The sequence below is a fragment of the Trichechus manatus genome, unplaced genomic scaffold (genome assembly GCF_000243295.1).
Source record: "Trichechus manatus latirostris isolate Lorelei unplaced genomic scaffold, TriManLat1.0 scaffold00114, whole genome shotgun sequence".
NCBI lineage: Eukaryota > Metazoa > Chordata > Mammalia > Sirenia > Trichechidae > Trichechus > Trichechus manatus.
The window spans coordinates 4,370,854-4,398,707 of record NW_004444050.1 but is presented as its reverse complement, the minus strand read 5'-3'; the positions used below and the strand labels follow the sequence as shown (position 1 = coordinate 4,398,707).

The 27,854-nt window shown below is 44.4% G+C and overlaps 1 protein-coding gene across 1 annotated transcript in view; it reads left to right on the top strand.

Annotated features, from left to right (window-relative positions):
- GLI3 (GLI family zinc finger 3) overlaps positions 1 to 27,854 on the top strand; it is a 326,741-nt gene that overhangs the window by 164,451 nt on the left and 134,436 nt on the right. Inside the window, exon 3 of the mRNA XM_004383958.1 lies at positions 24,619 to 24,724. Within this exon, the coding sequence (XP_004384015.1) occupies positions 24,619 to 24,724 (106 nt within the window). The remainder of the gene's footprint in view (positions 1 to 24,618; positions 24,725 to 27,854) is intronic.

The window sequence follows — 27,854 nt, the reverse complement described above, 5'->3', positions numbered from 1 at the left end:
TCTCGGCTCCAGCCAGCCCCCTACGCCACCCCGCCGGCCTCCACCTCCACCTCCTCTCCTGGGGTGCAAATCTGGGCCTCACCTTTGCCCACCATTCCATAATATTCACCTTTTAGGCAACAGAATTCTGAGACAGCCCATGCTTTGGGAGCAGTTGGTGCTTGGCTCTTCCTCCTAGTTGGAATGTGGTTTGATGGTTGAGTTCAGTGGTAGATTTCTCACTCCTCTTCCTGCTTATTCAGTCGTATTCAATCTGTATGCGGAGCATATTATCCCAGAAGCTAGACTATGTGAAGAACATAGCATCAGGATTGGAGGAAGATTTATCAGCAACCTGCGTTATGCAGATGATACAGTCTTGCTTGCGGAAAGTGAAGGGGACTTGAAGCACTTACTGATGAAGATCGAAGACTACAGGCTTCATTCAGTATGGATTGTACCTCAACATAAAGAAAACAGAAGTCCTCACAACTGGACCAATAAGCAACATCATGATAAACGGAGAAAAGATTGAAGTTGTCAAGGATTTCTTTTTACTTGGATCAGCAATCGGTGCCCATGGAAATAGCAGTCAAGAAATCAAATGCTGTATTTTATTGGGTAAATCTGCTGCAAAAGACTTCTTTAAAGTGTTAAAAAGCAAAGGTGTTGCTTTGAGGACTAAGGTGCGCTTGACCCAAGCCATGGTACTTTCGGTCGCCTCATATGCATGCGAAAGCTGAACAATGACTAATGAAGACAGAAGAAGAATTGATGCCTTTGAATTATGGTGTTGGTGGAGATTACTGAATATATGGACTTCCAGAAGAGCGAACTTGTCTCTGTTGGAAGAAGTACAGCCAGAATGCTCCTTGGAAGCGAGGATTGTGAGACTTCGTCTCATGTGCTTTTGGATTTGTTATCAGGAGGGACCAGTCCCTGGAGAAGGACATCATGCTTGGTAAAGTAGAGGGCCAGCGAGAAAGAGGAAAATCCTCAACAAGATGGATTGACACAGTGGCAGCAGCCATGGACTCAAATATAGCAATGATTGTCAGGATGGCCCAGGACCAGGCGGGCAGTGGTTTGTTCTGTTGTGCATAGGAGCACTATGAGTTGGAACGAACTCAGCAGCACCTAACAACAGCAGCAACTTCTTGCTTTGAAGGAGCCCTGGTGGTACAGTGGTTAAGAGCTTGTTGCTGACCGAAAGGTTGGTGGTTCAAACCCACCAACCACTCTACGGGAGAAGGATGTGTCAATCAGTTTCTGTAAAGATTTACAGCCTTGGAAATCCTTTGGGGAAGTTCTGCTCTGTCCTGTAGAGTTGCTATAAGTCAGAATCGACTCGGTGGCAATGGGTTTGGTTCTTTGGTTTGGTTTTCCTGCTTATATCCCTGCTCTGACGTGGATCCCTGGAATCTCTTCCTTCCTTCTTTCTAAACAGAGGCACATGGTCCCATAGTGAGTATTCAAGGGGAAAAAGACAGAATGGTGGGTCAGGGGCCTTAAGGGACCCAGGAGCACAAACTCCTTGCTGTCTTAGCATTTCTACAGCCCAGTGGGAAGCACGAGTCCCTGGGTGATGCAAACGATTAACGTACTCGGCTGCTAACTGAAAGGTTCGAGGTTTGAGTCCACCCAGATGTGCCTTGGAAGAAACACGTAGTGATCTATTTCTGAAAAATCAGCCACTGAAAACCCTGTGGAGCATAGTTCTACTCTGATACACGTGAGTCGTAATTGACTCAATGGCAACTGGTGGTGTGAAGTATTATGAAGTATTATGAGTGCATCCTTCTATCCAAAAATCCTAAAAGGAATGACCTTCTCCCACACCTCTACTTTATTTTCTTTCTTCATTTTAAACTATAGCCTCAATTTTCAAAGAGCCTTCTCTCACTCAGCCATGCCAGCAGCTATGATGTTTCTTGTGTTGTCCTTCTGTTTATGAGTCATAATGTCTGACATTCTTGAAACCCGCTCCCTCCACTCTCCCTTCCCTCTTATATCTGGAGGAAATGGATTAGGGCTCAGTGTTCTTCCTGTTCTGGGTTCTAGGAAAGCTGACCCCCTTAGCACTCTCCTTTCTGACTTCTGTCTTCACACAGCAGCTGGGGTCAGTGCCATCCTTGCCAGTGAATACGTGCCCATAGGTCACCTCTCCTTCCACAGACAAAATAAAAACACCCAGCAGACTTTCCCTTGACCTTTCTTTTCTGGCTGCGTCTTGCCCTCTCTTCTCAGCCACACTTGCTGAGTATCTCACAGCCTTCATCTCGCTCCCTGCCATTCCCCATGGGGGCTGCCGGCCATTGTACCAGAGGCCTCTGTGCCTTTTGCAGGAAACTGCCTCCTCTCCTGGCTTCACCAGAGCCACTCTCTGCTGGTCCGCTGGGTATCTGACGTTTTCTTCTCACCCAGCATTGCTTTGTCCTCTTCCTGTGCCACCCCATAACTGTTAGTCTCCTTTGTGTCCTCCCCCGGCTGATTTCACGCACTCTCATGGCATCAGCTGCCCCCTTGTGATTCCATCACCCACCTCGGTCTATAAGCCAGACTGCAACCTGGAATTCCCACCTCTCTGCAGACATCTGCGGGGGGCCTGGATGCCCATGGTCTTCTCCAACCCCACATATCCCAGACTGAGCCATTGTTGGCCTCTTCTCCCATGCCCTCTCCTGCCTTGTCTACTGTTTCTGCCACTTGGTCATAGTACTGCCATGAACGTTCACATCGGCCAGAAAGCCCAGAGTCAGCCTGATCTTCTGTCTCTTCTCACTGTATCCTTTTATTCTTCACCCAGAGTCTTTCCTCCACCCTTTCCTTTCCATTTCCACTGCTGCTGCCTTGATTTTTGACTCTTAATTTTCTTGAACCAAAAATCCAAACCAGTTGGTTATGACTCATGGCAAGCTCACGTGTTTCAGAGTAGAACTGCACTTCATGGAGTTTTCAAGGCTGTGGTCTTTCAGGAGTAGATCACCAGGCCTCTCTTGTGAGGTACCTCTGGGTAGGTTTGAAACGCCAACCTTTCGGTTAGTAGTAGTCAAACTGTTTCACCACCAAGAGACTCCTTACATTTCTCATCCCCACCTTAACTGCATCCCATTCCAGTCCATTTTCCATGTTACCACCGAAGGGATATTTCCAAAATGCACGCCTGATTATTTTCATCTCTTGCCTCTAAAATCCTCCAGGCTCTTTGGCATTGCATATCAGACCCTCCGTGATCTGGCCTCATTTTCTTCCACACTTTTCTAGAGCAACAGTTCTCCAAGGGCGGGCCCCGAACCAGTAGCGTTTGCATCACATAGAACTTGGGAGAAATGCAGGTTCTCAGGCACCACCCCAGGCCTCCTGAATCAGAAACTCTGGGGGTGTCATGGATTGACTTGTGTCCCCCCAAAATATCTGTCAACTTGACTGGGTCATAATTCCCAGTATTGCAGGATTTTGTACCATTTTTGTATATCTGATGTGATTTCTTTATGTGCTGTAAACTATCACTATGATGAGGTTATATGTGATTTCCTTATGTGTTGTAAACTGTCACTATGATGAGGTTATAATGATAAGGTTTAGATAGTGTCTTAATCCAATCTCGTTTGAGATATGAAAGAGAGAAGTGAGCATAGTCACTTGGGAACCTTATACCACCAAGAAAGCAGTGCTGGGAGCCGAGTGTGTCCTTTGGACATGAGGTTCCTGCGCAGAGAAGCTCCCAGACTAAGGGAAGATTGATCACATGGACCTTCCGCCAGAGCCGACAGAGAAAGCCTTCCCGTGGAGCTGATGCCCTGAATTTGGACTTGTAGCCTACTGGACTGTGAGAGAATAAACTTCTCTCTGTTAAAGCTATCCACTTGTATTTTGTTAGAGCAGCAATAGATGAGTGAGACAGAGGGTGAGGCCTGGCAGTCTGCCCATTAAAAAGCTCCCCAGGTGATTCTGATGTAGTAAAGTTTGAGAAGCATCTCTTTAGAGTAATATTGAACTGTTCTCCCTCCCCTCATTGCCATGGAGTCAGCTCTGACTCCTGGTGACCCCATGTGTGTCACAGTAGAACTGTGCTCCACAGGGTTTTCAATCGCTGAATTTTTTTTGGAAACAGATTGCCAGGCCTTTCTTTCATGGTGCCTGTTGATGGACTCTACCAATTTTTCACTTAGCAGCCAAGTACTATCCAGGGGCTCGAATGAACTGCTTCTGGATCATTTAACACACTTTGCTGCTTCCTGCCTTTTGTACATTGTCTGTCTTCTGTCTGAAACGCCCTTTGTCTTTCAGAACTAGGAGAGGACTGTTCTCTGACCCTCTTCCCTCCTCTACCTGCTGTCCTACCCACTGCTCACCTGTGTGCCATGTTTTGGCCCTGACTATGTTCCAGGTGGTGTACTTGCTAGTGGCTTTGTGGCAGAAGGGCCCACATGCTCCTTTTTATCTCTTAGTCTGTGAGCTCCCTGGAGCTAGGACCTCGGCACAGGGCCTGCAACCTGGCAGTGCTGGGCAGGTTTATAGAGTGAATTGATTCTTACTTACGTATTTAACAACTATTTATTGTGTTTGAGGTGATATGACTGAAGCAGCTGAGAAAATAATTCCTGGTTCTAATTGTCCTATCTAAATAATTCCTGGTTCTAATTATCCTATCTAAAGTTCAGAGCAGATGAAGAGCGGAGAACAATTGTTTTTCAAGGAAGCAGTTATTTGAAGGGCAGAGCAAATGCAGGAGTAACGTGGTAAGAACTACTATAACGCCTTCATAAAACTTCCTTTAAACTCCAAGATACTTCTTGGACACGTGTCTGTCCTCCTTGTCTCCTACTTTGCTTTTCCGTGTCTCCTCTGTAAAGGAAATCTTTGGTGATGTTCTTCTGCAGCGAGCAGAGTGTTATGTCTTTGACTCTCAGTGCAGAGTTTATCTGGGAGTGTGGATCTTTAATGATTTTTACTTCCTGAGGACCATTGGCCTGGAATAGGAAAACAGACCAGCTTTAGCCTTTGGGCACAAAGAGTCATACTTACAGCTTTGGTGCATGAGAGTCTCTTAGGATCCCTCATTATTGTTTGTTTTCCTTTTGTAGATTTATTACATTAGCACTTAATTACTCTTCATGACAGTATTAAGTTTCATGAGTGATTTATAGTGTTAATAGAGATTTGCATGATTTATTGCAGTTGGCATTTGAGGTTTACCACATTCTTAAAGCGCCATGAGTACTAGAATTGCTTACCAGTCCAGCACAACTGCAACAGGGGTGAACCCTAAAACTCAGCTATTATCGGGATGCTCACTCCATTTTTGTTGGATGCTACTGTCTACCTAGGAGTGCCTGGGTGGTGCAGTTGGTTAATGTAGTGGGCTGCTAACTGAACGGTTGGTGGTTCAGTTCCACCCAGAGGTGCCTTGGAAGCAAGACCTGGCGATCTACTTTTGAAAAATCAGCCATTGAAAACCCTGTGGAGCACAGTTCTACTCCTACAAACTTGAGGTTGTTATGAGTTGGAATTGACTGGACAGCAACTGGAAGACTGTCTGCCTATTGTGATATGTATATATGAGTGTAATGGGGCAGTGGTGTTCTTAGGAGCCCAAAATATGAGCCTCTGTTTTCAAAATATGAGCTCCAAACAGTTTCTGTGCCCTGGATGAATGGATGTGACATGGACTCACATCTCTTTGATCACCTGGGAGGTTTACCCTGGCTGATCCCCACAGGTCCTGGGATACAGTGGCGTGCAGGGAGCTGTGACAGGTGTGGGGTTTTGTCTGCATCTCCAAAGGGGTTTCAGGCCAGGGCAGTGTGGGCAGCTGTCTTGCCTGGCTGTAGCTGAAAGTCAGAGCTTGCCTGCTGCCGGCCAGATGGCTTCAGGCTTCAGGGGGCTGCTGACCCCTGACCTGGGGTCTTTTGCCGTCCCTGGAGAAGCATGCACTCTAACTCGTTCACCCCTGCATGTATCTTGTGTGCCCTAAGTCTCTGCTGGTAAAAGCCCTGACTCCAGCTCTGAGCTGCCACAGGTTTTGTCCTCCTGCCTTGATGACTTCCAGATCCTGGATCCCCACTGCCACCTGGTCCTTATCTGGAACTTTCTATTCATGCATCCATTTGCTGCTCTGGCCAGTAGGCTTTTCCCAGACACAACTTGCAGCTGTTGCTAACGTGAAAATGATTTCAACGAGATGTTTCTTTGTTCTTTTAAACTCTGGTAGCTGCTCGCTTCGGCGTTTTCCCAGATGACTTTATCAACTGGCACTTTTAGGGGAAAAAAAACCCCAAAACAACCCAAGGAGTGCCCTCTTAGGCTGCCTTCTCCAGAGTGGGCAGTGTGGATAGTTCTCTGGGGCCTTCAGCAGGGCAGATAATCTCTTCAGGGTTATCTGTTAATTACAAGTGAATGTGTGAAGTATTTGTGAAAGGCTTTTGAAGTGGAGTTCCACCCGGCTGCCGCCTGGGGTTGAGGACAAGGCCCTGTTTACCGGGGCAGAGGGTTTCCCTGCCCAGCTGGGTCCCCCTCGAGTGCTGGTATTCTCTTGCTAAATTGTTTGCCTTTCTAATGAAGTGAACTGTTTGTTTGACTCTGTGGTAGAAGGTATTTAACCAAGGACTAAAGTAAACGCTGGAGACATTCAAATAAGCCGTGCATATCTGCTTTGTGAAGGGAAGGAAAACAGTTTGGCCTTGCTCACCTCCGGGAAGAGTCGTTAAGGAACTGTTTAAATAATAAACCGAACACGGGGAGCGGATATTGCTGCAGCCCCAGTCTGGGGCTTTTGTGCGCCTGGGCTGTCCTGGGAATTCCTCTGCAGTGGTCACGAGGGAGGAGAGAACAGCTCAGTTCTTGCAGTTAGTAATTGTGATTTATTTATGTGTAGAGGGACTTCTGCTTCATTCAGTCTTGATTAAAACAAGCCCAATTAGCCCTTGGGCTGGTGGGCTGACGGCAGGGTGACTCGGTTAGCATGGCAAAGCCCTCACTTGCAGCGAAGGGGGTGTCAGCGGAGTTATGCCCATGTCCTCTGCAGCCAGCGTGGCCGGGAGCCTCATCTGGGGCCTGCTGGGCATCCTTGGGCCTCAGAGAAGGGTCTGAGCTGCTGGATGACTAGACCACAGAATGTTGGCTATGGTGGGTCTCAGGAGTAGAGTATCCAATTGCTTATCCAAGGTAAGCACTGTGTTTACCTTGCTTACCAGATTATCTGTAGTGAACAATTTCACATAGGTTTCACCCCATGTGAAATTGTTCACTGCAGATTAGTAAGTAAGCACAAGTAAGCCCATGCTTACCTTACTAGGTCATCTGCCCCTGCCAGGGACTGTAAATTTGAAAAGAAGCTTTGATTCTGTAGGATGGTGCTGTGGGGTTCAGAGAGAGACAGATGCCAGCTATACGTAGAAGCAGAGTCTTTGATGTGAAAAAAATATGAAATGGTAAGCAAGGTAAGCACCTTGCTTCCCTTGCCTATTGGGTAATCTGCCCTTGCTGGGTCTCCCCCAGGACCCCCATGGAGGTTTTTGTTGTTGCCAGCTGCTGTCTTTACATGGAAAGGAAGAATATTCTACCACTGACGCCCACCCCCACCCCAATCAGGAGGTGGACTGCTCTATTCCTGCCTCCGGATTTGAGGGTGAGAGTTCAAGTATGAATGATAAATGGGTGCATCCCTGGGAAGCCTTTTAGCTGCTTCTAGCATTTGTGTTGACCAGGGTAAAGTAGGACTACTAGGAACGGGAAGTATAGCTGTGCCATCATTCGTGCAGGCCAGTGCAAAATGAAAATTCAGGGCTTCTTGTTGTAAAATTATTAAGAGTTTCAAGACTGCAACAGCAGAGCATTAGACCAAGCACAGGACCCTTCTGAGTACAGGTCCCAGGTCCTGAAGCCGACCCTGGCAACAGCTTCCCGGGCCCTGCGGTGAGGCACATCTGTTCCTGAGGCCGAGCTTTGTCAGTTCCTACCTGAGTGACTTTGCCTTTAACTTCTCTGTACCCTGATATTTCATTTCAAAATAGGAATACTAATGCCTACCTCACTGAGTTATCATGTGGTGCAAATAAGAAAATATATGAAAAATATTTAGGATCATCCTTACCACATAGCAAGTGTCCAATAAATGGTAGCTGTTTATCATTTGAATGTATCTGTGGCTGTAATTTTTTTTTCTCCTCAAGGTTGAGCTGAGGACAATGGATGGCAATCTTGAAATTCAGGGAACATAGAAGGTCTTTGCTACAGAACTTACTTAGTGACAGAGATACAGAGAACCCTTAAGTGAAGGCTGGAGCGCAAGGGGGAAATGTGGGTTGAGCAATTGGATGAGTTACAAAGCTGAAAATATACCCATGGGAAGATGTTGACTATCATTGTAAACTTGGGTATCTGATTTGAGGGGGAAGGGATTAGAAGATAACAATAGCACCTTAAATGTGAGTACTGTTGAGTGTATGAACCATTGTGTGGTGCGATTGACTACTTTTGTGTGGACTTTCTAGCCATGGTCTTGTAACTCCTACCCAGGTGACTGGGCAGGACTGTGTGATAGGGTAATCTAAGGGGGTTGGTCAGTTTTGCCGTAAAAGAGAGCCAAATCCAGAGCAGAGAGGCCTACCACCACCAAGGAAGAATAGCCAGGAGTGGAGAGCACGTCGTTTAGATCCAGGATCCCAGCTCTGAGAAGCTCCTAGAAATAGGAGACTGAGAGAGAGAGAGCTGTAACCCTGAAGATGGTGAGCAGCGGTAGCAGGAGACGGTGCGTTGGGCTTCCCGGCCCACGGAGAGAAAGCTGAGTGCCTTTGGGAGAGGCGTGCCTGCAAGCATGGTTGGAAAGAGGCTGTCCTGATGGAAGAGCTGTATCCTGAGTGTTCCTGAGTGAGCCTGAATTGTAACTGTTACTTCCCTCATAAACCCCATAATCGTGAGTATGGTCTGTGAGTTCTGTGTGGCTGTTGCACTGAATTATCAAACCCAACAGAAAAGTAGAGAGTGCTGTAGGGATACGGTTGGTGTCAGAATTAGTACAGATGGAGAGGAGGCTTGTCTGGCCTCTGCCTCATGGAGGTCAGCCTTGTGTTGTTGATCTTGGTTCTCCTTCCTCCTTGTGGGGTTGGAGGAGGTCAGACACTGCCCCCACACTGTTTTCACAACACATTGTCACCCATGCCACTTGACCCCTTAAAACAAGTTGGTGGAGTAAACAGAACTAGTTGCCATGGAGTCGATTCCAACTCATGGTGACCCCACGTGTATTACAGTAGAACTGTGCTCATAGGGTTTTCTGATTTTTCAGAAGTAGATCGCATCTCTGGGTGGACTCGAATCTCCAATCTTTTAGTTAGCAGCCAAGTGTGCGTTAACAGGGGTAGGTATTATTGGTCTTATTTTATGGATAAAAAAAGAAAAATCTATTATTATCATAGTTGTTATTTTGTTTATATGTAAATCTATAAATATTTACATATAAATCTATAAATCATGGCATTTTCAGTTGCCATGGATGGAAAGGAGAGTTGATGATTGCTGTGGGAGAGTGTACCTGGAAGATGTTGTCTAAGGGCTGCAGCATGCATCTGTAGTAGGTGCAGAATGTTTGGCGTTGTCCTGGTTTCGGAGACGGGGAAACTGAGTGGAAAGGATGCTATTCTAAGGTTTTATACTCAGAGGGTGATAAAATTTTGTGCGCATGGCTCCATGGAGTCCAGTTGTCGTTATCAATTTGGTCTGTTGCAACTGTCAGTTAATAAACCCGTGCTTTGCTTTAAATGAGACCATGGATGGCATGAATTGAATGGTTTGAGTTCAACTATTCACCTAAATTAGGTTGGCAGTTCACACCCAACCAGCAGCACTGTGGAAAAGCCTAGTGAACTGCTGCCGTAAAGATTACAGCCAAGAAAACACTACTGAGCAGTTCTACTCTGTAACGCATGGAGTCACCATGAGTAAGAATCAACTCGATGGCAACGGGTTTGGTTTTTTGGTTTGGTTGCTGTAAATGTAGTGATGATCTCATACTATTGGTCTTCAACAAATCTTTATTAACACTGCTGTAAGAATAACAGCAAAGAAGTGTGAGAAGCAGGCTTGCTTTCTAGAAATGTGTGTACACTCCACTCTTTGACAAATGGAAGGTCATTGAGAGAATGGGTGACAGGGTAATCACTGTGATGGTGTGTCCACTATTGCCAGGATAGACGCCTGTCTGTGTATTGAGGCTGTAGACCTTAGGACCAAGATATGGACCCTGGCATGGGTATGGACTCCAGACATCCCTGTAGCCCATATTCTCTGTCCTCGGGCCTGTGGGAACACATGGATATCATTGAGATTAGACACTCACCAAGTCTAGTTGTGAAGAGCATGCCCCGTGGAGCCATGGAGTTGGTCTGGAAACCAGGGTTCACTTTGGAGAGAGGGAGAAGAGGACCCAGATAGAGGACACATGACACCATGTAGACCTTCCTGTTCTTCTTGTGTATGAAGCGCCTGGGCCTTTGAGAGAAGGGGAGGAGCTGCAGGACCCTGGTGTATGTCGTGGAGGGTCTCGGGAAAGTGGTCAGCTGGGCCACCGTCTGAGGCAGCATGCTTGTTGAGGATCCCTGCAGAGACATGGAGGTTGCATGGGAGTGGGTGGAGCATCGGTAGTCCTGGTGGCAGTAGGGGAGGTGTGCAGAGGGGCTACAGGCGTTATGAGAAGCACAGGCAGCAAACGAGCAAAAGCCCCTTTCCTGGTGAGAGCAGTGTCAGAACCACGGCCTCTGCAGGAAGTGTTCTCAACACTGCCCAGCCGAATAGACTAGAAGGTTTGTTGCCACTGACAGTTTGACTTCCTCTTGGGTACTTCAGTGTTTGACTTCCTCTTGGGTACTTCTGAGCACTTCAGCTTGTCTGGACTATAGGAAACATGGGGAGGGGGGTGGCATGGGAAACGGGTGTCCTCTGTCCCCTGTAGCTTGGCTGGGTTGCACTAGAACTGGGGTCCGGAGCTAGTTGCCTCTTGCTTGCAGGATAGTTTAAAACATCCCAGGGCATTTACCTTGGCAGCACATGTCGTAGAGAGTGGCTGATAATACATGTTATGAAATTTTTTCTGCGTTGCAAAAGGAATTAGGCTGCCAGTTAGGATGAAACAGAGAGGAAGGATGTTCAACATGAGGTGAAGCTGGAGATTTGCACCTTGGGGAGTGGAGCTTAGGGTAACTCTAAACCAATGCAGGCGGCTGTGGGGGCTTGTTATCTGCACTTCCAGGATGCATATGCGACAGCAGCAGGCTGGACCACGGGCTGGAGAAGTATTCTCTTCTGGAGGGAGGTGGTCACGTAAGCCAAGGGAACCCTGTCATCAGAGGGCAGACAGGTGGCACAGCAGATTGGCCTTACAGTCCAAACAAGGTGGAGTGATAGTTTAGGTGTGATATTATGGTAAATTCAAATGAGTTCTTTGATTTTCATTTTTTCTGGGTCCATGCTAACAGTCTGATAATTTGATAAGCTCAAGTTTATTAATGGTCTAGAGGAAGTCTCAGGCACTGAGTTTCCATTGCCACAGGTGCGAACGCTGTAGCTGGCTGATGGAGCACCATTCATAAGCAGAAAGATCTTTCAGAGTCCCTCCAATGATGCTGCTTGATACATGCTCAGATAGCCGGTGTCTTTCAGGGTGTGTGTGACAGCTGCGCCTGGTAGGTAATGTAGGATTGCAAGGAAAGGAGAAATAACAAAAAAAAAAAAACAACGGGGGCAAGTTTGGGTATTTGCATTCTCGCAAGCTTGCAAGGCAAGAAATGTGGAGGGGCTTTTTTTCCCTAAGCAATGGGGGATTCTTGTGCTTTTCCCTGATTTCCTTGCTCATCCTTGCAAGTGGACCGCTTCGTGTGCTTTGTTTTACAATCATGGCGACAGAACCACTTAAACTCTTCGCTTAAAAGCTTTGTGTGTTCCTGCAAGCAAGGATGCTTCTTAGACAGTGAGCATTCAGAGTTTAAGGGACAAGAAAGTGGAGCCTTTTCAGGCTCCCAGTGTGCAATAAACATGCTGGAATGTCAGTGGATTCCAAACGTGTGACAATCATAGCATTAAGAACAGGCCAGGGCCTTTGATGTTATTGACCAAAAAAAAAGGGGGGGGGGCGGAGGGGGTGAAGGGGCCCCTGTCATTTCTGTCACAAGCTTTTAAACTTTTGACCTCCAACCTTTTGTGTCAAAGAGCTTTTTTCCATATGGGTGTGAGCAGCCTGCTCAAGTCTCCGGAATTCAGTGGAGCATCAAACATTTCCTTGGTGGGAAAGGACCTTTCAGAAGTTTTGGAAAAGTCCCAGCGTGAGGATGTTGTTGCTGAGTGCCCACCATTGTCTGCTCTGTCTTCAGGCTGGCGGGGTGGGTGTGAGGCGCCACCTGACTTTTCAGATGTACATGGAGTTACTAGCAGCCTGGATGAAAGTAGGCATCCTCTGTTGGGCGAGAGGATGAAAGAGCACTCAGATTTGGCTCCGGTGGTACAGGCATCTTCTGGAGGTTGGTCCCATGCGTGTTCTGAGCAGGGGGAGCAGGTGGAGACCGTCACAAGGAGGATCCCAAAGAGAAGTCAGGAGCCCCCACCTTTGCTCTCCCCTCGTTTTGCCCAGTTAGGTAGGAAGTCTTGTGGTGCCCACCTATGAGGATTGACTCAGTTCACAGCTGCCATTACCTGGCCTCAGTTTCCCTCCTGATCTTTCCTCCCCCTCCACTTTTCCTGTAACAAATGTTTATTGATTTTTCTACTGGGTCCCCATGGTGAGGATCAATAAATCAGTAAACCTCAATAATGTTTGTTATAGGAAAAGTTATTATCTGCCCTTGAGTTGGCCCCTGAGTAATGGTGACCCCAGGCACAGTGGAACAAAATACTATCCTGTCCTGTGCAATCCCCATGATTGGCTGGGGACTGGACTGTTGTGACCCATAGAGTTCTCACTGGCTGATATTCAGAAGTCGATCACCAGGCCTTTCTTCCTAGTCTGTTTTTGTCTGAAAGTTCTGCTGAAACCTGTTCAGCATCATAGCAACATGTAAGCCTGCATTGACAGATGGGTGGTGGCTCCGCATAGGTGCATTGGCTGGTAATCGAACCTGGGTCTTCTGCATTTAAAAAAAAAAAAAAAACCATTGCCATCAAGTTGATTCCGACTCATAGCTACCCTGTAGAACAGAGTAGAACTGCCCCATAGGGTTTCCAAGGAGTACCTGGTAGATTTGAACTGCTGACCTTTTGGTTAGCAGCCCATCTCTAATCACTATGCCATGGTCTCCTGCATAGAAAGCAGGAATTCTACCACTGACCCACCAATGTCTCATCTCTACTGGGTAAACAAGGATAAATGAGACTCTTCTGCCCTCATCCCCAGGTAGCCCAGGAAGGAAAGTAGACAATTCTGATTAGGCAGTCAGGAGGGCAGGGAATCGTCACCCTATTGCCTGGCACTATAGAAACAAAGGCAACACTCGTCTTTTAGGTATTTTTATCCCCCACAGCTGTGCTTAAGCTTACTCTTCAGTAAACGTGTACCCAGCATCTGCCTTGTGTGAGGCCAAGTGCTGCAGTGGGAAACACAAGAGTCCTCAGTGACCTTGGAGTCTAGTGAGAGAGGAGGTGGCGAGGACACAGTGTGGATGCAAACAGAGTTCCACAGGTTGTACCATCGTGGTCCCAGGTAACCTGAATTATGGCGAAGGGAGAAGGAGCGAGTAACTCAACAGGGCCCAGAGAGCCTTGATGGAGGAGGTGGCGTTTGCATGGAGTCTTGAAGGGACGCTGGGCTTGGATAAGAGAACAGTGTAAGCAATACAGTGGAAGCAACAAATGAATGGCTGCCTAAATTTTATGATTGAATTGTGTTCTCCAAAAAGATGTATTGAAGTCTTAACCCCTGGTACCTATGAATGTGACCTTGTTTGGAAATAGACCTTTGAAGATGTTACCAGTTAAATTAACATGACCTCATACGGGAGTAAAAAAATAAAACCAAACCTATTTCTGTCAAGTCGATTTCTACTCATGACAACCGCATGTGTTACAGACTAGAACTGCTCCATAGGGTTTTCTTGGTTGTAATCTTTATGGAAGCACATCACCAGGCCTTTCTTCCATGATGGTTCTGGGTAGGTTTGAACCACTGAACTTTAGGTTAGCAGCTGATTGCGAACTGCTTGCAGTGCGCCCAGGGACCTTCCATACGGGAGTAGGTAGATGCTAATCCAATAGGTGTGGTGTCCTTATAAAGGAGGAGAGGAGACGGCCAGGTGGAGGCAGAGACAGAGATGGAGTTATGCTGTAGCTGTAAGCCAAGGAACTCCTGGGGTACCAGAAGCTGGGAGAGACAAGGAAGGATCTTACCCCAGAGCCTTCGAAGAGAGAGTGGCCTTGCTGACACCCTGAATTTGGACTGTTATTCTGCAGAACTATGAGAGGATAAATGTCTCTAGTTTTAAGCTGCCCACTTTGTAGCACTTTGTTACAGGCACCCTAGGAAACAAATACCCTCAAGGAGCAGGACTCTCGGATGGGAAGTGTTCTGGATGGAGCTAGGTTGTGGGGGCCTTCAAGGCCATAGTGTAAAGAGTTTGGACTGGACTGGGAAGGCAATGCTAAGCCATGACAGATTTGGGGAGAAAGGAGTGAAATGATTCAGTCTGGGTTTTAGTGATACAAGTCTGGGAGTATAGCCACTATGCCATCAGGGCTCCGCTGTTTAGATAAGAGATGATGAAGAGCCTGAACTCTGCTATTTGCATGGTAAGAAGTGTCTAGGAGCACTGGCTTTGGGGTCAGAGAGGTGCCTGGCTCCTCACTTTCTTGCTGTGCTTTATTGGACAAGGTACTTAATCAGTTCCTCATCCATAATAATGGATATAGCGCAGTGAGAGTACTTGCTTTTCAGGGTTGTGGAGAGAAGTAAATAAATCTAAAGGTTTAGTATATGTAGTGCCTGACACATATTAAAGTTTTCAGTGAATTGTACTTCTACTCATGATTGTTTTTATTATTATTGTTGTTGTTAGTTGCTGTCAAGTTGGCCCCCAATTTATGGTGACCCCAGGGACAACAAAATTAAATGCTGCCCGGTCCTGTGCTATCCCCATGATCAGTTGCAAATGAGACTGTTAATATTCCATAGGGTTTTTGTTGGCTGATATTTGGACGTAGGTTACCAGGCGTTTCTTCCTAGTCTGTATTAGTCTGGCAGCTCCACTGAACCTGTTCAGCATCATAGCAACACCCAAACCTCCAATGATAGGGGTGATGGCTGTGCATGAGGTGCATTGGCTGGGAATCAAACTCACATGGAAGATGAGAATATTCTACCACTGAACGGCCGCTGAAACACCATTATTATTGTTAATTCCTATTAATGGGGCAAATCTTGGAAGATTTAGTCCCGAGGCAAACCTTGGAAAACCTTAAGCTGTTGAATTGACAGGAGCAACAAATGGGGTGGATGGCAGAGATTAAAGGGAAAAGTCAACAACCTACTCTCTTACAGCTTCTTGTGTCATTTTGAGCAACTTGAATGTGTCTCAACCATTTCTTAATTGCTACAGAGTTGCCAAGCAGCACAATCTTAAGGACAGTGACTGCAAATATTTCTCCAGGTGGACTTTGATCGGTGTCTCTCTTGGTTCCGGTGGTGCATTCTTCCCCTCTGTGGGACTCTGAAGACAAAGATGAACTCCCCTGATCTTCTGATTCTCACTCCAAATCTGCAGAACCGGGTCTCTAGTTGAGCCTGGGTTTGCATGTTCCCAGAGCTCCTCAGGCCATCCTGCAGAGCTGAGAGGCGGTGTCGGGAGTTCTGCCCCTTGCCAAGGCTGGCCTTTGGAGGGCCAGTTCCAGCGTGCTCTGGTAGTGAAATAGAAGGAACACGATCTTGGCATCTCAGACCTGGGTAGATCATTTAGCTTCTCTGGGCAGATAATGAGGTTTTCCGCTACTTAGTTCTCAGGATGGATAATACGAAGCAAAGAGAAGCAAGATTGAGGGGAATAATAATGAACTCTGTAAATGCTGATTTTTAGAGTCGTCAGGAGTATTCCATGAGGAAGTGTGTATGAGTTCTTATGAATTGTAAAGTGCTGTCTTACTTTGCTTTCACGTTTCGCTACCTACTTCTGCTAGTTTTGCAACATTGAAAAAAATATGTTGGAAGGCACTTTGTGAGTTGATTTATTTTGGATAGAATACAACTTCCAGACCTCACCTTTGTTCATTAATTTTTGGTTCACTAACTAAACCAATCCCTGGGTGGTGCATATGGTTAAAGTGCTTGGCTGCTGACCAAAGGTTGGAGATTTGAGCCCTTTCAGAAGCACCTCTGAAGAAAGGCCTGGCAATTTAATTCTGAAAAATCAGCCCCTGAAAATTCTGTGGAGCACAGTTCTACTCTGACACACGTAGGATCGCCATGAGCTGAAGTAGACTTGATGGCAACTGGTGATTAGCTAAACTAGGTGACTCCTGAGTCCATCGGGGTCTTCATTACTAGTTAGATCTGAACTACCAGATGCTTTCCATGGAACCATTTCATCCTCTGCTTTCATTTCATAACCATTAAGAATCCCAGTGTTTACTTTTGGAATAATGAATTTGGTTTTTGAATTGTGCCGTACAAAAAAAGTGGTCATTGACATAAGAATTTATCATCGATAACCAATTTTCATCTTTCTGTTTCCAAGCATACTTGTTTTCACTGAAAATACTGCCTTTAACATATTTCAAATAAATGGATTTGTCACTTTTAAATGTAGAGATTTCTCATATTTTTATGTGATTTCCCTTGGATAGTTCTGCAGTTTAGGTACAATAGCTATAAACCTTCTCTTAGTTCTCTTTGTTGCTGTTTTCCCTCTGTTTATTTTTTCTGTCTTAACCCAGCTAGCAATAACGAAACTTCGTGGATGTATATATAAACCGGTTGCCATCAAGTTGATTTCGACTCATAACGACCCTATAGGACAGAGTAGAACTGCCCCATAGGGTTTCCAAGGAGTGGCTAGTGGATTTCAACTACTGACCTTTTGGTTAGCAGCCATATGGACCCTAGGCAACACGCAGTCCAGAGACTCTGGATGGAAGGATTTGATTGGTTGGCGAGTAGGTAGCCATGATTCTGTTTCCACCATTGGGAATCCTATGGATATGATAGTTAACTGGAAACATGCAAGGACTTGTTGACAGAAGAAGTTCAAAGGTACCAGAAAAGGAAAGATCAATTATTTTTTTTCACTACAGGACACATTTGAGGTAGTAAAAGCAGGATTTTCTTTTATCAACTCATTTGCAGAGGGCCATTTATCATTTTTTTGTGGGAAACTATTCTTAGATTTTTTTAAAGAGTGTGGCATGGATTTAAGTGTTTACAAAAAGAACAAGTTGTGATATGACCAGAGTATGGTACTGGGTAACATTTAGGTCCAAAATATTAGTTAATTTAATGCACCTGCCTACACACTTACACAAAAGAAATGATAGAAAGCATGCTATTTGAGGAATGGAGAATGTCCATAAAAACTTATACAAGAAAAGTCAGGAACGTTAGGGTAGTTCCCAAAAAGTAAAAATTTATAGGGTTTTAGAAATAATAGAGTTTCTAGTATTAATTACCTTTCTCAGTAACTTGGTTTATGTCTTATTTAGCATATAAGGTAACGTAAATGTGAGATGTTAAGTGATTATTGCCATTATTTACTTATTTAGTATAGATTTTGTTAAAATCAGGGGATGAATCTCTTTTCAGAATAATTATTAGAAAGGGCATGTTTAATATTAAGGTATTTTTAAGTCAAACAAGCATTCTTAAGGAGAGTTGTCATATATTTTACATGTGTAGTGTCATCACTCAAATATATATATATATATATCTCCCCATACAGAAAAAAAAAATCCCTGTGCAGTTTTTCTGAAATGTAAAAATTTTTGAAAATTATAATACTCTAGCCCTGTGGTTGGCAAACTTTTCTGTAAAGGATCAAATCCCCTCACCAAAAAAAAAAAAACAACAAAAACAAACCCATTGCCATCAAGTTGATTCCACTCATAGTGACTCTGTAGGAGGGAGTAGAACTGCCCCATAGGGTTTCCAAGGAGCGGCTGGTGGATTCCAGCTGCTGACCTTTTGGTTAGCAGCCAAGCTCTTCACCAGGTAGTTAATATTTTAGGTTTTGTGGGCCATGCATGCTCTGTCTTTTGCTTTGTAGTGCAAAAGCAGCTATAAACCATACGTAAACAGCTGAGTGTGGCTGTGTTCTAATTAAACTTTACTTACAAAAAAATCCGCCCTGTGGGTGGTAGTTTGCTAACCCCTGCCATAGCATACACTCTCCAAGTTCAGGCTTTTCCCATGGTATCAAGTGAGAAAGTAATAGGAGATACTTTTCTTAATGCAGGATATCTACAAGATTCCTAAAATATACTAGAACTGCTCTCTCTTAACACATGCATCATGTTATGGAGGGTCATATACACAGTGATCCATACTAGTGACTCTGGAGAAATTTCCCACACCACACAACATGCAGATAAGACAAAAAAGGAGATTCCTGGTACTCTATGTGGTGCTCTGTGGGGGATTCCCAGGGGATGCCCAGGAAGCCCACAGCTGGTTCCTGTGGTGGGGGGCACGCCTTAGATCCCCTTTCATGGCAGACCATAGAGAGCCACAGACTGCCGTGCTCTAGACCTGATGCTCTAGACATCCCAGAGGAGCCAGAACAGCTCCTTCCTGGAGCCATGTTGTCTGTAGGCTGGAATAACAAGTGTCTGAGTCAGTCTGGGTCTTGGAGTCAGTCCAAATGACAGTGTCTCCCTTAGACTACTGAGCCCTGGGGAACGTCCTGTAGGCACCATAGTGAAGGCTGAAGGTGCCACAGGTGAGGTGAGGCTGCCTCTCCATCGTCTCCTTGGAGTGAGTTCCTTGGCAGTGGGGTTCCCTCCTCCCCTTGCCTCTCTACGTCGCCCCTGTCTTTACTTCTGCTGGAGACCTCTCGTTTTATAAACACCGGATAATTGTTTGGGTTTTAATATAGTAGATGTTGCGCTCAGGATATTTCTGCTGATGGCAGGTGATTTAGTGAGCTTGAGGGGCCTGGACATTCACATGGGGATGGCTGACCCATTTGACAGGAAAATCGTCTCTAGTTCTGGTCTGGAATAAATCCCAAGTCAATGTTGAGATGACCTCAGTATTTAAAAGAGCTGTGAGAACGTATGGGCTGGGTGGTTTACTCTCTTGGATCCCTCTTTTGCTGTTTCCTGGGCACTTCCAGGCCACTCATTCAGTCATCATTTTGCGAATTACTCCTCCAGGGCACCCATGGAGACAACTTTGATCTTTCTTTTTTAATCTACAATTTTTGTATGTAAATTTTAAACCTTAAAAGACAGTTTCCCAGGATGGCATCCAAGAGATCTTATAGCCTGAGGATACTAAAACTCTTTCTTGGGAGAAGGATGCAACTGAAGATAAATAAATCTCTGAGTGTCTTTCTCGGTTATTCTCTGGCTACAGGTTTTATGGTCAACCCAGGCTGTTGTGACGAGATCTAAAAATCAATGCCTATCATCCCTAATGAGACCATTAGTGCTCAGCGTGGTGACAGCCAGTGGGAAATTGAATAGTGACAACTATACCTAGCACAAACATTTTTACTACGCATTTCAATTTAAACGTGTCAAGCTAATTACATATTTATAGGGTTTAAAGACTGTTCCGCTCCAGCCTTCGATATTACGCCCTCTTTAAATCTCAGTTTTTTATAAGAGGAATTTGGTACAATAGTCAAAGCTCCTGCAAGTCTGTAATAAATCATCTTTGCAACCATAAGCAGGTACAGTTGACTGCTTACCACTGCTCGGCCGACTCACCCCACCTGGTAGAATTTTAATTCCCTCAGTAAAATTGATTCCACCAGTTCTGCACATTATTCTCTCTGTCTTCCATTTAATGCCCGTTAGTTTGCTGACAGTAGAGTACACAGCACTTAGCAGCTGGTTTGGGGAACCATCAGTCAGGAAATTGTATGATAAATAGGAGGTAGCTAGGTTCAGTGGCACTTCCTTCTGCTTCAGCAGTTTCAGCCTGACTTTGGAAAAGTCATCATGTGGTATTTTGTCAAGGGCCAGAACAGGAGATGGCTGCCGTGCGGTAACTTATTACACATACACTTGAGTTATGATGCTCCACAGCTGCGCTGCTCATGTGTAAATAATAAACCGTGAGGTGGATAATTATGGTGGCTGCTGGCGACATGGGCTGTTCTTGTCATGTGGGTTCTTTTGGACAGCTTCCTGGGCCCGTGATGGAATATGCTGCTGATCTTCCACATAGAAACGACAAACCACGGTGTGAGGGAAGTACTCAGTGTTGGAGGATTCAGGAGGATTTTTTTTTTTTTTTTGAGAAATGTGTTAGGATTAATGTCATGTGATGCCACATGTGTTAAAGGACATGCCCATACTGCTTTTTATTCTTCATTTATACCCTAAGATATGGCCAATTGTGTCCTGAATTGGAAGGAGGGGTGTTTCATTGCGTTTTCCCCGAAAGTGCTTTAAAAGGTGTGATTCCACCAATAACCAACACAAGGCGTAGTTTGTTTGCACAGATCTCAGCAGACCAGGAAAAATTATTTTAAACTAAATCAAGAGGGAAACAAATAGAGACAATAAAACACTTATGCTAAAACCAGATGTCTTCAGTGAAATCAGATCATATCTTAATTTTCTGTTCCCTTATTTAAACCTAATTCCATAATGCAGCCCTTCTTGGGGGCACAGAAAAACAGTTGGTAAAAAAAAATGTTACAGAATGCATCAATACTTCTAGTTGGCACTAGCTTTTAAGCTCACGGAACATCTATAGATTCAGCACGGTGAGAAATGACTACTAAATGCCCCAGTAATTGTGTTTTATATTGTCCTCTCCAATATATTTGCAGAGCTTGATCATTTTCATTATGAAAGAAAGAGGGGAGAGTGAGAGGGAAGGAGGGAAAATATGAAAATCCTGTCAGAATAATTTCTTGAAAGTAAAAAGATGGCAATGTCTTTTAAATGTCAGTGATAGCATTGTGTTTAAGATGGAAAGAAATAGGGCTTTCTTGGGGAAGAGACTTTATACTGCTTCGGTATATACTCTTTTGATTTTATAGGATTAACGGGTTGGTCTTTTTTCCTGTACTCATAATCAGTGCAACTTCATTATGAAGACTTGAATAAAAGATAATGAATGTTATTTCCCCCATAAATAAGGTATGTATAAAATGTAGAATAAATTCACGTATTTTGAGCCCTGTGTTTATGAAAAACATGCATTTGTACTTAGTCATACTTCATAGTTGCACCCACACAGAGAAAATCAGGTACAGTTAACACCCACTTCTCTGGTGGAGAGGATTTAATCACGCAGAACACAGCCCAGAGCCAAGAAGGAAAGAAGTAAAAAAAAAAAAAAATTGTCACAGCGTCCCTCAAAACGGCCATATAAAATGGTGTGTGGGAGAAGCCCTTAGGAGGTGGGTCAGACTTTATGAATGCTTAATTTATGCACAGTTCTAGTAAGTTTATTTCTCTGATTTCGAAGAGCAAGAGCAGATGACGCATGGTAAGTCAGGAGTCTGCAGGAGTCAATCAGGTTTGCTGAAAACAACCTACGGTGAAAGCTGAGAAAAGTGGAGAGAAAGAAATGCCACCCCCATATTTGTGGGCCATCCACCTTACCCTGGCTTTGATTCTAATCGACTTAGGGTTGTTTCAAATTTAAAATCCAGAGATGGTCACTGAGGCTTTCAGACTAGTGAAAAAGATTACCCCACTCAATTTCATGTTCGTTTTAAGAGTATATATTTTAGAATAATTTTGATCAAATATGGTTAAATAGGATGTTTTGACTCTTCAGGAGGTGCCTTTTAATTGTCAGGATTACTGGGTTATGCAGGACAGTGAATTTGCCGACATTGCTGGATAAGCTTTCAATATAAACTTTCAAATGTAGCAAACCGTCTGTCAGGAGGTGATTTGCATTGCAGACGTATTCTCTAATACTAAGTCCTGAGTGGGGCACTTGAAATACAATTGATATTTGCATATGGACTTTAGAAAATGTAAAAAATGTGAGAAATGATCAGGTCGGTAATAGGTAATAGATCCTCCCCTGCTGAGTTCTCAGCATTGCTGCATGTCATGTTGTCACAGTGACAGTGGTATAACAATACCAAGATGATTCTTTCCCTTACTCTGTACCACCTCTAACCTCCCACTGCGGTGAGGTATATTTGGGAACTTGATTGTCCTCTTACAGCATGCACAAATATAGTGAGTAATGCACTTTTTTAGTACAATAGCCCGCTTCCAATCACAGAGGTTTTCTAGGTTCTAGATGTGGTGCTAAACTGTGGGAATTTTGACTTTGGGTACCCCGCCCTGGTGGACCACATGGCTTCTCAAATGTTATGGTAATAGTTTTTCACTCATTTTTTTTCTGCAGCCATACTCTTAGATCCTCCAAGAAAGGCAGGGCCAAGTTCAAAGTGAAGGAAGTAAAGTATTATAATTTAAAAAAGAAAAAAATGTTTGTGATATTTACATTCTAAAAGGTGCTTGCTGGAGAAATTTGGAAAACAGAGAAATATATAGGGAAAAATGATTAAAACCACCTGAATCCAGCACCCACAGACATATTAATCATCACTTGCAACTTCAGAAAATTCACAGTTGGGGCGCATTTTGATCCAACCTCACGGGATGCCGTTCACATTCTAGTCTGTGTACTTGGTGCCCCTGGAGATGCCCAGGGCACAGCCTCTGAGGCCCCCTGCAGCTGTTCAGTATCCACTGCAGGTGATTGTTCAAAATATGTTTGCAATGCCTTGTTTGGAATTACCTTTAGACCCTGCTGCCCTTGGGGCTTGGGGTTTTGGTGGTTCGGTGGTAGAATTCTTGCCTTCCGTGTGGGAGACCCAGGTTCAGGTCTCGGCAAATGCACCTCATGAGCAGCTACCACCTATCCATCAGTGGAGACTTGTGTGTTGCTGTGGTGCTGGACACGTTTTAGTGGAGCTGCCAGACTAAGATGGAGTAGGAAGAAAGGCCTGGCAATCTACTTTTGAAAATCAGCCAGTGAAAATCCAATGGATCACAGTACTCTGATCCCCAGTAGGGATGGTGAAGGACTTTTTGTTCCATTGTGCATGGGGTCACCATGAGTCGGGGGCTGACCCAACAGCAGCTAACAACAGCAAACCCTCGAGGTTAAGGCAAAATCTTCAGACTTTTAGAAAGAAGCTAGAAGTCATTCTGGGGCAAGTTCTGTGTAAATATCAACCCCTGGCAATGTTTTGGGCAATAACAGCACGATGGGTGTTTGCAGCCTCCCAGAAGAACCACGTGGAAGGTAATGTTTGAATCATGAGTCTGGCATGTTGGCTGTAATATAAGTCTCCTAGCCATGGATCAGTGCTCCAGGTTTTGAGTTCCTTTATTTTGCTTCTTGAACTTGGGAAAAACCATGCCATTTATAAGATTTCATCATGTTTTGAATTATGCAATCTGTTAAAACTCTTCGATTTTTACAGTGAATCACTATTAAAAAAAGTTTATTTTTGGATTTTAGTTAGGCATTTTTGTGTGCAAGAGACAGATAATCAGTGTAAGTTTCTGCGAGTGCATGGGAGAGGAGCTGTTTTAAGTAAGTGCACAGACACAGGGCCCCATGCAACACCCAACTCCAGGGCTGAGGGAGAGCACGGAAGGGGAGGCGGGTCTGCATGCGAAGGAATTCCTGAGTCTGAGTGGTCAGTTCATCTCTTGTTTCTCTGGCCAACCTATAAGTTGATGCTCTTCTGTTGGAACTTCAGAAAACAAACAAACCTGTTGCCCTCAAGTAGATTCTGACCCATAGCAACCCTATAGGACAAAGTAGAATTGCCCCATAGGGTTTCCAAGGAGCGCCTGGTGGATTCGAACTGCCAACCTTTTGGCTGGCAGCCAAGCTCTTAACCACTATGCCACCAGGGCTAGAGAGGGTTAATCCAGGGGAGGCTGAGAAGAGGATGGAGCATGCACTTAAAGAGAGAGAGCGAGAGAGAGTGTGTGTGTGTGTGACCATCTGTGAGAACATCTGCCCTGGATTCTTCTAGCTGGGACTTTGGAAAGGACAGCATCCCTTAAAAAGTATCATGGATATGGGAGAAATAAAGCTGATGTTTATATTATAATGTCTTTGTCTAAAATTCACTTGACAGTTTTTTAATTCTTCAAATAAGTGTGTTGTAATTATTGTTCCTTTTGCTTTTGTGACTCCTCTTGTCAGCCCTTCCCCTCTGGCCAGCCTTTCTTGCCGGCCAGAGAATGTATGTTGATCTTCTTTTTCTTGTTTCCTGCCTGCGTTTTAGTTGTATTTCTAGGCTCTAGTTTCTCAGGTAGGGATATTAACTCAGTCAGACTTCTGCAGGGCTTCATGTAGCCTCATAATTAACTTAAAAGACTTCTTCCACAGATTGTTAAACCAGATTCAGCGTAAGCAGCGGGGATAGTGTAACAGTGTTGTTTCACGAATCCAATGGTGTTTCAAAGTTTTCACTTAATATACATTGGAATGTATTTGTTTTTCAGACCCTCCTCATCTTTTTCCTGCATTCCATCCGCCTGTACCAATTGATGCAAGACATCATGAGGGGCGTTACCATTACGATCCGTCTCCTATTCCTCCCTTGCATGTGTAAGTATGAAAACTACCCATCAATGAAATGGAACAAAATGCTGACTTCGACTGTCTCGGAAGGTTTTTTTGTTTGTTTGTTTTTAGTGGCATGTCTGGTGGGCTTTGAAGATGTGATAGAAGTATAAGATTTACTTTTGAAATACAGCAAGCCTATCTGTTTCTGGATTCACTGAAGCAAATCCTTGCTGCTCCCCAAGGAATGCCTTTTACACTAGGTGGCTGGCAAATACTTCCTATATATTTCACTGACGTGTGTTCTGCGGGCTGTAAATGCTAAATTAAAAAGCAGAGACCTAATGGAAGGCAACCACTCAGATATGTATTTGGTCGAGATTAGATGTGAAGTTTTTCATGCTAAAATTTCTGGTACATGAAAGTCCCATCTCAGGGATCACAATGAGTTGTAATGAAATTTTTATGGTAAATTTTCATAGCCCCCGTGGTGTGTACACCAACAGTTACTTGATTGATGGGAATGTCACCCCGACAAAATGGCAAATGTGGTCGAGCACATGGCTTACACAAAGATAGAAGGAAAGAATGGTGGTGGTCATGTACGTTGGAAAAGCAAGAAGAAAATCCAGTAGAAATAAATATTGTCTTACTCAGTTTTGAGGGGAAAAAGAATAGTAGACTTGGAAACTAAACGATATTCTTATGTAGTCCTGTCCAGAAAACTGTCATATACTATGAAAACTGGAGTGATTCCCGAGGTGGGGCTGTCCCTTGCTAAAGGCCCTGATGCGTACTTTTAGTCGTATTTAATAATCACCCTTCATGCTGAGACAGTCAAGTTAGAAAAGCACGAATAATACTTTGAAGAATAATGCTGGTTATTTAGATGGTAGATTGCATCTCCATGGCTATTAGTTACAGCTGTGTAATTATATATATGCCAAAGAAAAATGAAGTTGTTTTAAAACAAGTCCTCCTCTGTGAACAGAATTAATTGATATTAACAATCCTAACTACATGCCCAAGTATACATATAATATTTTACCAACAGTTTTTTGGATCCATCTCCCATTACTGAATTGTAATTTCAGAGCACATTTGCCTGGAGGTAAGTAATAAATCTGTGCTACAGCTTCTATAAGAATTAAAGGAAAAGTGGGTATTTATAGAGACAGAAGACAGAAACTTGTGACTTCAGCATTTCACTGGAATGCAAGTAAGTATTTACTGGGTTCTAAAGCTTTGCTAAAAATACCCTCAAATAAAACTAAGAGGTCAGTTTAAATCTCCGTATACAAAGGGAAGGAAATTCCAAATTAAGGCTGAAACATGGCATGTAACTCACCCCATTATACAGAGGTTTTATGGTGCAGATGGGACCACGTGGGTCTCGGATGAGCGTCTGTCCCATGGTGTGGAGCATGCAAGGGCCAGAGTCTCCTTGGAACATGAATGGCTAATTCCTCCCAGACTCAAGTCTGTATGATGAAGTAATTTAAATCAGATCTTCCTGTGGAATTTTTGAGTTCTTATCTTCATTCTTTCAAAAATCAGGTCATAAAGAATTTTTAAAAACTGAGTTTATAAGCTAGACGGAAGTATTTCTTCTGAGTTCATTATTGTTTGCCTATAGATAAATGTGAATGTGAATTTTTATCAATAAAACACCCAATATTGGTTCTTTGGCAGAATATAATAATAGCAAGCCCATTAACTCATTTAGTGATAACACCACAAGATAAGTTCTGTTCTGGAGAATCCTGGTGGGAGTTTGCATTTCAGAGGTAACTGTTGAACCACTTTCTGCTTTTTCAGCCAAACTGTAGTATACTTCAGCAGCAATTGAGTAAATTGTTCTCTAGTAGCCTAAAAGTATAGTCATCAAAGGTTCATAATGTAAGGCTGGTAGACAATGAAAACTCGTTGCTGTCCAGTTGACTGACTCACGGCAATCCCATGTGTGTCAGAGTAGAACATTGCTCCACAGGGTTTTCAGTGTCTGATTTTTCAGAAGTAGATTGCCAGGACTTTTTTCCAAGGCGCCTCTGGGTAGGCTCGATCCTTCAACCTTTTGGTTAGTGGCCAAGCATGTTAACTGTCTGCACCAACCCTGGGACTCCTGGTAGATAATACTGAGCCTCCAAAGAGAAGTCCAAGAAGGCTCTGAGCAGAATGCCATTGCCGTGAGCACAGAGCGTGGCGATCACATGTGACCTCCTGACACCTGTCCTTGGTGAGCACTAGCAGTGCTCTGGAACTACCCTGGAGGTTTGGGTGGAAACAGAGGTCGTGACCTGGTTCAGGGAAGCTGGGGCAATGCACACCTCTGTGCCTTTACAAGGTGGCGTTCTCTCTGCATTGCCCTCAGTCGCCTTCCCTCTCTGCAGGGCAAACTTCTGCTTGTACTCACTCTCAAGACTTAATTCAAATGTCATCTTTGCTGACTGTCCCAGAAGCTGTTTTTATACACCTTGCCTGTATCTTTGTTGTAGCGTTTACCCTGTTGTCTGGCCTTGTATTGCTCAGGGTCACTGCCTCCTCCTGCTTTGTGGCAGTGCCTAGCACTCAACAGGGACTTTGCCAAAGGTGCTCAGTGAGTACTCACATTGGTCCATTCTGAGAGACTGTGGGTGAGCAGTTGGAGAGCTGGAATTCTTATTCTTGCTTTGCCAGTCATCAGCGAATTCTGGCAAGTTATACTTGTTGCGTTGTAAATGAAGCTATTTGCCTTTTCCAGCTCCCCAAACTGCAGGAAGAGTTCAATGAAATAATGTTTACTAAAGTCCCTGGGTGGTGCAAATGATTTGCTCTAGGCTACTAACAGAAAGGTTGGCGGTTCAAACCCATGCAGCAGCACCATGGAAGAAAGGCCTGGCTGTCTGCTTCTGTACTGATGACAGCCAAGAAACCCACAGGGTTTTTGTGGGGCAGTTCTACTCTGTAACACATGAGCTCACCATGAGTGTCGGAAACAACCTGATGACTATGGGCTTGGGTTTTTTTTTTTTTTTTGGTTGAGCTCTCGTAAAAGCACAGAGCTCTAAAAAAAGTGCTGAGGGTTAGTGTTTTAGGCAATGGTGACATGAAAAATACTGAGAGTTTATAATTCTGGCCTAGCTCAGGTCTGGGTCTCTGGGTTGCTTTTGTATCTTTTGAGGTATTGCTAAATTGA